Below are 11,140 nucleotides of genomic sequence, written 5' to 3'. Positions count from 1 at the left end.
GACTGCCCCCCTGCAAGGCCCCGAGGTGAAGAAAATATACCCACATATGCTCTCTCTCTCTCTCTCTCTCTCTCTCTCCCTCTCTCTCTCTCTCTCTCTCTGCATGCACACGCGCAACCAGGAATGCACAAAGATCAGATAAACTCGTATGCTGATGTAAACGGTCACTCGCTTTCTGTCATACCACACCCCCCACTCACACATGCACATACACACACACACACACACACATACACACACACACACACACACACAGACGTGCAAACCCTCAGGCGTCTCACAAAGCAGCCTGTTTAGAGGGAAAGGTTAGCAGTCAGGAGTGAGTGGTAGGCAGGGCAGTGGACAGTGACAGTCATGTGATGTGTGTGTGTGAGTGTGTGTGTGTGTCTGTGTGTGTGAGAGTGCGTGCATGGGGTTTTGTGTGTGTATCTAGGCGCTGGGAAGGAAAATGAATATCACAATATGCTGACAGATGGCTGGAAAAAAAGGTGTTGCCATTAACGTAAATTGCCCTTGATAAATGTATGTGTCAATTCTAAAGGTTGCGGATTTCATTTTTAATCAGTGTGAACACACAGGAAATTATTACAAGGGATTACGAGGTAAATGGCGAAGGATAAGAGTTCCATTTAATTTGATAGGCCCGTCCCAGTCACAGAAATGGAAAGGATAGATTAGACTTTCTCACCGTTCTTGCAAATGCAATGCAAATCAGGGGAGTCATATACTGAAGTTCAAATCAAGTTAAAATTTTTCATACAGTCGCCTCTTCCTGCCATTTGGGGCCAATAATGAGCAAAGTTGCATCATGCAGCTTTAAGTTGGCAGCCACAGATCTTTCGATATTGTCATTGGTTTGATATGTGACACATGAAAAAGTAATGTGTTACTACAAAAGCATCATCACTGAATGTTCCAGTGTGTTTTATTGGATATTTCATCTCTCCACTGTCCACTATCCACATGTAAAATAATGCTCATGTCCTATCACAGCTCTCTAATGGCACTCAGTATGTAGCAAAGGGAATTACCACAATACACCAGGATGAGGCTGTCCATTATAATGCTGTGGCTCAAGTGCTCCAGTCTTCTGTGAAGGTTTACAGTGACTGGTCCAATGAAACCTACAGCTGCCCTCCGCTGGCTACATTGTGTATTACTTATCAATTTTTAAAATACACAAAGACAGTATGTGTCACTACCATGTATTAAGAAAAGCAGTTCACTAACTTTGACTGTCTTTTTCCTCTGTGATTTTCTATCTCTCCTCCTCTATTTATCTTCTCTTTGTCTCTCTGAATGATAAAGTTGATTAAAATTACCTACACTTCAGTATCTTCTCATTAAACTCATATATTAGAGAGAAAGCATCATTTTTGATGTTACAGATGAAATACACACACACACACACACACACACACACACACACACACACACACACACAGCCCATTCCCCAAAGAGGTAGCAGGCCCAGAACAACACAGATACATCTCTCTGGTACAAGCTTAAACCAGAGAAGAGCTTAATGACAGGTGTGATTATGTGTGTGTATGTGTGCGTGCATTTGTGTATATGTCCATGCATGTGCACATGCATCTTAATAGGTTCAGTTAGACTGCTACACACAGCTCAATTAGTGTTAGAGCTGTGTGCAGCAGCTGCAGTGTGTTTAAATATGAGGGAATACGTGTGTTTATATCTGTGTTGGTGCATAATAACTCTACACTTGTGCAATTATACAAGTCCACATGAATGTGCACAGTATGTGTGTGTATGCCTGTGTGCAGACATGCATGTGAGTGAATGTGTCAGAGGGGTCTCGGCGGTAAACAGATGCCACCTCAGGGTGTCAAGACGGTTTGCTGCTCATTAGTACCTGTCTCTCTCTCTGTGACATTCCACACACCCTGGAGGAATATGGAGCCTGAATGACTGATGTGAAATAGCACAAGGGACAGACAAAAAAAAAAATCTTACTAGGTTACCAAGTTGAAGTTCAGTTACAAAACTTTACCTGATAGACGCCTGAGCTGCAGTTCTCCTCCGAAACACTAGAGGGCGCAGTCGCATTTCCACACTGCGCTTTACGTCACTTTTGTTGCGGGAAGTAAACCTTCGTTTGTCAGGGAAGAGGCTCGGCTCGACATGCGAGTTTGTTTAGGTTTCCATGTGGCACAGACTTCATTCACATAACAGATACAATTCTCGGTGTTGCCAAGTATATTCGTTAGTGCACCGCAGCAGCCATGGGTAAAAAAGGCAAGAAAGACAAGAAGGTGAAGGGAGCGGAGAAGACAGCTGCCAAAATGGAGAAAAAGGTTTCTAAGAGGTCCAAACGAGAAGAGGTAACTGGTCCAAAGTGGTTTAATGATTCGTATTTATCATATGACACTATAACATTTGTTAGGACTACTGCTATCCTGACCGTGTGCTTAGCTTGTTAGCTTTTTCTTACTTTATTTCAAATGTGCTTGACTGTTTATCTGTTGTTGTGAAAAATACTTTTAGCTAGCTGTTGGTCTGTTCACTAGATAGTTTACTAAAAAATACTAGCTAACATGCCGCTTTAAAAATTCAACAGTGTAGTGTCACACAAATGGAACATTAACTAGTGCCAACATTAACAGTAACATTAGCTAAAGCCATTCATATCCTCCACCTGCCTTTTCTGTCTTTCCCTCTTTCCTCCTTTTTGCCCCCCCTCTTCCTTGCTTGCTTCCTTCCTTCCTTCCTTCCTTCCTTCTCCAGGAGGATTTGGAGGCCCTGATCGCTGAGTTTCAGACTCTGGATGCCAAGAAGACCCAGGTTGTAGAGACGACTTGTCCCCCTCCGTCACCAAGGTGAAAGACTACATCTTCTTGAGAGAAGATTGTATTCATGCATCACTGCTGTCACCCATGCTAGCAAGATAAATCTTATCTCGGTCTGTCTCTTGTCTCTTGGTGCTTCTCAGGTTGAATGCCTCTTTCTCTCCCCATCCGGAGAAAGATGAACTCATCCTGTTTGGAGGGGAATTCTTCAATGGAAGGAAGGTAGTCAAAACTTCACTAATATATTTTGTTAGTGCATATTAGTGTTTTTCACTTGGGATGCAGACTTTCAAAATACTTTCTTCTGAAGATGCAAACTGATTTTGTTGGTAAATAGCTGGTACAATATGGTAAAGTAGCCTACCATGTCTATCAGCTCACAGACACAGTATTATTCAGCATACCTTAGATTTGGGGAGAATTTGGCAATATAAGCCAGTAACTAGGGATGCCAGTGATGTGATGTGGAAAACCATCTTTATTCTTCCTGTCAGCTGCTTCTATGTTTTTAAGCCCAGTCTATGTTTATATCACATACCAGCATAGCTTCACCGTTGTATAGTGTGTCTGTAATAGCGTTGTCCTGTATGTTGTGTATAAGATATGTGAGATTGTTCTATAAGAGTGGTCACATAGGTGAATCCTAGGTATTCACACAATTTTGGACTAAAATCTAGCTCATGACCTTTGTTGCTTATCATTTTGTCTTTCTTTCTTTGTCTTTTCAATCTGATGAAGTAGAAATTCCACAGAAATAACCCTTAATTTGAAAAAAAATGTTGTTGCCTTTCTCTGCAGACGTATCTGTACAACGAGCTGTTTTTCTACAACATCAAGAAAAACAGCTGGGTGAAGTCGGAGATCCCTAACCCTCCTCCCCCACGCTGCGCTCACCAGGTGACCATACTTGACCCCAGAGGCCCTCACACCTCTTTTCATGCACACTTTGGTATGGTTCCAGTATGGTACATCGTACCGGTGTAGGGAATCCATGAAACCTATTGGGCCTCATTCACAAAACTTTTCTTAAATTGTTCTTACTTTTGTTCTTAAGAAACATGCCTACGCAAAACCAACGTGGGATTCATGAAGCATGCGCAGAGTCTCGATTTTTGCGTATTCCAGGTATATCTGATGATGAATGCCACTTCTTCCTTAATTAGATGCGCGTGCCTGTTGATGCTGATTAGCATAGGTAGACGCCCTGGCAACTCCATAAAAGGTCTGCTGTCTGAAGGGTCGTGCGCAAATGGAAAGCATTACTGGAGTAGTGGAGAATGGCAAACAGACCCAAGAAGAAAAATTCAAACTCTGAAATAGAAGTGTTGTTGTCGGGAGTGAGAGAAAAAAATATATATACTTTTTAAAAGTGTAAGCGGTGGAGTGACAGCAACTGAGAAAGAAAACATGGCAATAAATTACTGATGCTGTCAATGCTGCAACATCAGAAACACACACCTTGAATTAAATTAAAAAGAAACCGTTTGACTTACAGTTAGAATCTAAAAAGCGAGGGCGATAGTCTAACTCCAAATAGATGCAGTTTATTAGCTCCAGGCGGAGGGCAGGGCGCTGCCAAAATGTTTGGGGAAATAATATGGAGACTGTGCGGTCAGGTGTCCAGTCATCAGCGGAGTTGGGCACTGGTTTAATTCAAGCAGCATCTCCATCTGATGGTAAGCTCAGACTTTAGGCTTTATAATAATATTGCTGGTTTTGACTGTAGCTCTTGACAGGAGCTTTCTTCCTGCGGTGTCCAAACTCATCACAGCCTTCCAGCTCAGTATGCTGCGCTCGCTCTGTGGCGGAGCGAGTGCACGTATGATAATTATATGATCTCTGCTGAGGGGTCTGAAGGTTTATCAGGTGTGTTATTAGCAATGTGGTCAGTGCAGAACCTCTATCACCTAGAGACAAACTAGTTAGTCTTGAGACTCTGGTTAATTTAACTTCCATTCAGTCCAATATGCGCCGTGCGTCTCCAGCAGCACCTGCTCAAGACGCACGACACCCTGCTGTTCTGCAGCACCGAGTCGCGGCTGGAAACCACATGTAGGAGGTTTAGGTTGGCGTCACAAATTAATTGAATGTTTATGGTGTCTTATTGTTTGTGATTTAAATAGGGAAAGCGTTTGGAGACGGTGCTTTGATGTGCACAGTCTATTGCTCCTGTGGTAAGATAAGATAGAACTTTATTGATCAATAAATAATATAATAATATAATATATATACGATACTAATTAATCACTTTAATCACTCATGTTTCCAATTGAATAGAATTGCCTATGAATTTGTTCATATCGGCCTAGCTTTGTTAATATGGTTATTATCACCAGGCTTACAAATGGCCTGAAACACATTTTGTTGTTGATATGAGGTCTGGGACTGCTTTAATAGATTTCCCTTAAAGAATAAGGCATTTTAAGCAGAAACCACTTTATGCGTAATGCCCCACGCATGTTTCCAAACACACGTAGATTTTGATCGTACCAAAGAACAAATTCAGGTAAGAAAAAAAAGGATGAATGCCGAAATGTTCGTGGAAACGTTCGTAAGTACACTTTAAGATCAAATCTGATCGTACGCACGTTTCGTGAATGAGGCCCATTGAGTATGATCAGCTGCAGTCGCTATTTGATTCTTAATTATAACCACAAGGGTGCAGAGTACAGTAGCAGGAGTAGTAGGACATCAAACCTCCTTTTCTGACTCAGTTTAACTTTTCCTCCTTCCCTCCCTCCCTCCCCCAAGGCAGTGGTGGTTCCCCAGGGTGGGGGCCAGCTGTGGGTGTTTGGAGGAGAGTTTGCCTCTCCAGACGGGGAACAGTTCTACCACTACAAGGACCTTTGGGTGCTGCACCTGGCTACACACACCTGGGAGAACATCAAGTACGTATCGACCAGATGTAATGACGAGTGGATAGATAAATGGAAAGATGGATTGGTAGATGGATTGAAGTTGTGAATACAAGAACCTGAGCGGGGGGTTATAAATACTTGGTTGATTGATGGATTGGTTGATATACTGTGGGTGTTGCTAGTAGATATGCAAGAGAACATCAGGTATGTGTTAACAGTCAGCAGTTTGTTTGATTGTGTATTTTTACCTCCAGATCTGTGGCTGTGAGGGTGTTGATTTTCCCCTAAATTCTGTATGTTGTGTATTTTTGCTTTCCATTAAACCAATATTTAAACACATTAGAGATCAGAAATGACTGGAAGTGTGTATTTTTTTTTCCAGGGCGCCTGGTGGTCCGTCTGGTAGGAGCGGACACAGGATGGTCCTCAGCAAGAAACAGCTGCTGGTGTTTGGAGGCTTCCATGAAAGCACCAGGTAGGGAGACGGTCTCTGAATTATAAACTACGATAATTTCTCCATGTTTAACACGGAGGATGATGGGCAGGTTTTGTCTGATATCTGTAACTGAGGGGATGCTCTCCTCGTCTATCCCTCCTCAAATCATTTCTGTAGATTTTTTTCTAACTATGATATGTGGACGTCTTTTCGAGAAAGTGTTGGTAAGTAATGTCACCTGTTGTGGGAATGAGGCATTGAAGATCTAGCAGGCTCATTCACTTTTTTCATAATGCACTTATCTCACATTGACTTTCTTTCTCACTAAGTTCTGCTGCTACTGATTCTACTGCTAATACTTTTTTGCACATTTTCATTCATGCAGCTCTATTTAATATTTCTGAGTGTTGAAATTGTTGGTTGCCTCTATAACCCCTATTTGCCCCATTCTGATTTATATCCTATTCCTAACTCTAAGCCTATCCTATTACTCTTGGTGCTGCAACAGCTAAACCAGAATTAGTATCGACTGGAAGGCAGCAAGGGGCATAAAATCTAAACGCTGCCTCCCCAGTCGTTTTGCTTCTTGCTCTCTGGATGGTTAAAGGACCAGCGCCAGATGAGACATCCATTTGGCTCAAATGGAACGGGCATATCGAATAAAGAACTTGCTGCCAGGCCATTAGGGGATTTAAAAACCATTAACTTGCCCTGTTTCCTCTCCTGCCTCTCCCCTGTCTCTCTCTCTCTCGTAGGGATTTTATCTACTACAACGACATCTACTCCTTCTCCCTGGACTCCTTCTCTTGGTCCCGCCTCTCTCCGTCAGGCTCCGCCCCCTCGCCGCGCTCCGCCTGCCAGATGACCTCCACCCCTGATGCCTCGGGCGTCATCATCTACGGAGGATACTCTAAAGCGGTGTGTGTGTGTGTGTGTGTGCGTGTGTGGTCCAATATTTTATTTGCTTGTGTGCATCTCCCATAGAAGTAATGTCTCTAATGTGGTCTGCCTAATAATCGTGTGTGTGTGTGTGTGTGTGTGTCCAGAAAGCCAAGAAGGATGTAGAGAAGGGGACCATTCACTCTGACATGTTCCTTCTGAAGAGAGAGGGGAAGGAAGACCAAGGTACTAAAAACTTAATTGTTTATTTTAGTGAATTATTAGTGATGTAATAAAGATTAAAGGTTGCTGGTCTGAAAGTGTTTTTTTTTCCTGTTTCTCCGTCCTCCAGAGAAGTGGTCGTGGTCTAGGGTGAATCCCTCCGGCACCAAGCCCCCTCCTCGCTCCGGGTTCTCCCTGGCGGTGGGCCCGGCGGGGCGGGCCGTGCTGTTCGGCGGCGTGTGCGACGAGGAAGAGGAGGAGACGCTGGAGGGCGACTTCTTCAACGACCTTTACCTGTACGACACGGCGAAGAACCGCTGGTTCCCCGCCCAGCTCAGGGTAAGCTGGAAGGCCGCGGTACACTTGCTGCGTAAATGAATTTCAGCAGGTTCGTACGGACACAAGGTGTGTTAGTAGGAGAGATAGTGATATTTCAGACCAATCACAGACAGATCTGAGCGTGTTAGAGGAGATTTCCCACTTATGAGCGATCAAGTGGCTTTTAATCCTCAAATTCAGCCGCCTTTGTCGCTCTTTCACCACATCCATTGTCGTTGTTCTGAGTTTTTGTCACTGGTATTTCCAGTTTTCCTAGGTTACAATTGCCTCTTTAATCTCAATGCACGCCCACTGGCTTGGAGTGTAAATAAACAAACAATACAAAGCCGCAAATTTGTACTGCTACAGCTGTGTGGTTTCTAACCTTTGTTCTGCAGAAACTCCTTGACTCACCTTTTAATAAAATGTGCTGCCCCAGGTGGGGCCCATTATGTTTATGGCATTGTAAAGCATCTTTCTCATCATCAAAGCCAGTAAAAGTTAGAGAAAGCAGGATTTAACACTGCTTGGCTTAGTAATATATATTTAAAACTTTAAGTTTATGTCCAATAGGACCCCTTTGCCTTTTGGCAGAGAACAGGTTGGTTTTACGACGACATGTTTGTAGCAAAAACTCTTTCTCAACTTAGGGCAGTGCTTCTCAACAGGTAGGGAGCGCCCCCTAGTGGAGGTGCCAGGAAACTGCAGGAGGGACAAATCAAGCAGAACCAATTTTATGGGGGGGATGACTGGAAAATGGATATAGGAAAGTATACTTAATGCAATTATATATGCTGAAGTTTATGACCCAGCTGTGTACTGTATTCAGCACTTGTAACAGTAAGACAGCATTTAGTCCACTAAAACTCTCCACTGAAACCAGTACAAATGAAATTGGTTCAGGTTGGAGTGGCGGCTTCCCCAGGCAGTGGAGTCTGTCGTCTCTGTTCAGCGGCAGAGGAAAACACTGCAGGCTTATGGATTAATTTGAACACTTTATTGAAAGAACTTTGGGAAAATACAAACTGGCTTTTGGATTATATGGAACGGACAGCTTTTTGCTGGATTGCCTGAAAAGATTTGAGAATTGCTTCATACACTCATGCATTACTGAATTACTGGATGTATTAATGGACAGCATATCAACTTTTTAGCTTTTTTAAAAGTTGTGTGTTTTGTAGAATGTTTAAACGGTGAGTGTGATTAATTTGGGCTGAATGAGATGAATCTTTACATGGTTTTTACGGGGCATGTCAGGTTTGACTGCCAGACAATTGACCTTAAGTCCTTAAGTCCTTAAGTCCTTAAGCCAAGTCCTGACTGGCACCCCAGGCACCCGGCCAAACCGCTACAATATGAAGTGGTAAACGGGTTCAGCCAGCCTCCTAATCTGCCCCGACCGCTCGCTACGGCCGTTTGTCATATTGACGGTTTTCCCTCCGTCTTTCCGTCCGCCCAGGGCAACAAGACGGAGAAGAAGCGGCGTCGCAGGGGGAAGAAGGGCGGGGCGGAGGGGGAGGAGGTGGAGGGGGAGGAGGAGGAGGCCGACGCTCCCCAAGGACCCGTCGAGGTCGTCAAGGAGATCGTCGCGGAGGACGGCACGGTGATGACCATTAAGGAAGTGATTCCTGGAGCGCGGGCGGAGGAGGAGGAGGAAGAGGAGGAGGAGGAAGACGATGGCAAGATTAACACACACACACACGCACACGCACACACACGCACACGCACACACACACACACACGCGCGAAGTGGTTGAGATACCCCACCTTCCCACTCATTCTAAGTCACTCTAGATAACAAGTGTCCACTTAGATTTTGAATCACACTATAATGATGTTGACAAGTATAAGGATTGGAAATAGATTTTATACTAGATTTAATGAAACTTTATTGGTCCCTGGGTGAAAATTGGCTTGTTTCTGCAGCAAATAGTAATAGGCAGCAGTAAAAATAGAGTGAATGGGGGGTTTTAAACATGACACAACCAAAAATTTCAACATATATCCAATATGTATAACAATGAGAAAATATGAAAAAATATGTGAATTTACAGAATAGATACAGGATGTGCAAAATATGTATTGTATGTCAGATGATACATACACATACAATGCCGTATATGCAGATACATACAGGCCATATGTATGTGCAGAATAAGTATATTCACTTAAGTATAATTCAAATTCTCATTTACAGAGGTAAATAACATGTACAGAACATGCAGATTTGCTTAAGTGCATTATCAGCTGTTTATTAAATCATTTTTAGGGGTAATTCAGTGAAATTCAGATTCACATTGATGCCAGTGATTTGAGGTTGAGATGTAGTTTCCCCTCTCCTCAGGTTCGGCCTCAGCCCCCCTGGTGGAGCCCTGCCCGCGGTCCAGCGCCATGGCGACGGTGCGCCAGGGGAAGCTGTTCCTGTACGGGGGGATGTTCGAGGTGGGCGACCGCCAGTTCACCCTCAACGACTTCTACTGCCTCGACCTCCACAAGATGGACCAGTGGGAAGTTCTGATTGAAATGGATCCCAGTGAGTCTGCCAGCGATCTGAGTCAACTTGTCCAACTCTAATAGACACAGATACACACACACACACACACACACATGGAATACACACACAATTTCAGACCAGTCCGGCACTTGCTTTGCTTTTCTAAAATCTCGACTCAGCATGATCTGTGTTGCCTCTAGGGATAAGGAGAGGAGAGGAGGATAACCAAGAGGAGAGAAAAGAGAGGAGAGGCCAAGATGCGAAGGGTGCGGCGTGAGGATTTATGAGGATTTATGTTTCCCTCTCCGCAGAGACACAGGAGTGGCTGGAGGAGTCGGAGTCAGAGGACGACGAGGAAGAGGAGGAGGAGGAGGCGAGAGGAGGGGAGGAAGAGGAGGAGGAGTCTGAAGAGGAAAGCGAGGATGAGGAAGGCAAGGAATGAATCTGCCTGTTGTCTCTTCATTGTCTGTTTCTTTTCTGTGTCCTTTTCCTTTAACCTCTCTACCTGCCTGTGTGTGTCCAGATGAAGGCGACCACCCCCCGGTGCAGGAGGGGGAGACGGTGACGGACTACCAGGCCCGGACAGAGCAGTACTGGGCGGGAGTGGCCCGCGCCAACATGGGCCCCGACGCCAAGGACAAGAAGGTGGCCAAGGTCGGCCTCGCCATGGCTAAAGTCTTCTATGAAGACCAGTAGTGGGACACGGCCAAAGTGTTTGAATGTCTGTCTGCGAGTGTGTTGTGAGAGAGAGAATATGAGTATCAGTAATCATAGTGTGTGTGTGTGTGTGTGTGTGTGTGTAAAATATTTCTTGTTTGTAACTACGTTGCCTTTTATACAACCTCTTTGAAACTGTAAATGTCACCTTTTGGACTGTTAAACTACACGTAATGCATAAAAACATAGAAAAATACAGAGGTTGTGTACATCAAATCATCTGGTGCTGGAAGTGGATTCATTGAAGTTTTAAAATAGAATCTTGATAGAAAAAAATGCTGTACTATATTCCAATCTTTTAAAAAGAAATTAGAATATATGGACTATTTTTCATTTGGCAGCAATACAATGAACTTTGCATCATGGTTTGTTAACCATAACTGTTTTCATTCACTTTTAATAAAAT

The 11,140-nt window shown here is 43.8% G+C and overlaps 1 protein-coding gene across 1 annotated transcript; it reads left to right on the top strand.

Moving 5' to 3' along the window:
• The first annotated feature begins 2,137 nt into the window (after positions 1-2,137).
• klhdc4 (kelch domain containing 4) lies at positions 2,138-11,140 on the top strand. The gene is made up of 13 exons (XM_078283103.1): positions 2,138-2,345; positions 2,749-2,840; positions 2,954-3,032; positions 3,609-3,707; positions 5,562-5,698; positions 6,051-6,143; positions 6,860-7,022; positions 7,151-7,229; positions 7,336-7,544; positions 8,983-9,202; positions 9,868-10,056; positions 10,329-10,448; positions 10,541-11,140. Exons 1-13 carry the CDS (start codon positions 2,247-2,249, stop codon positions 10,711-10,713), a joined length of 1,752 nt encoding a protein of 583 aa, XP_078139229.1. The 5' UTR covers positions 2,138-2,246; the 3' UTR covers positions 10,714-11,140.

The sequence above is a fragment of the Centroberyx gerrardi genome, chromosome 4 (genome assembly GCF_048128805.1).
Source record: "Centroberyx gerrardi isolate f3 chromosome 4, fCenGer3.hap1.cur.20231027, whole genome shotgun sequence".
NCBI classification, from domain to species: domain Eukaryota; kingdom Metazoa; phylum Chordata; class Actinopteri; order Beryciformes; family Berycidae; genus Centroberyx; species Centroberyx gerrardi.
This window is presented reverse-complemented; position numbering and strand designations above follow the sequence as displayed.

Coding starts and splice junctions, on each gene's coding strand:
- klhdc4 (XM_078283103.1), top strand. CDS start 2,247: ATGGGTAAAAAAGGCAAGAAAGACAAGAAGGTGAAGGGAGCGGAGAAG. Junction 7,545..8,982: donor GGTTCCCCGCCCAGCTCAGG/GTAAGCTGGAAG, acceptor CCGTCCGCCCAG/GGCAACAAGACGGAGAAGAA. Junction 9,203..9,867: donor GGAGGAGGAGGAAGACGATG/GCAAGATTAACA, acceptor CCCTCTCCTCAG/GTTCGGCCTCAGCCCCCCTG.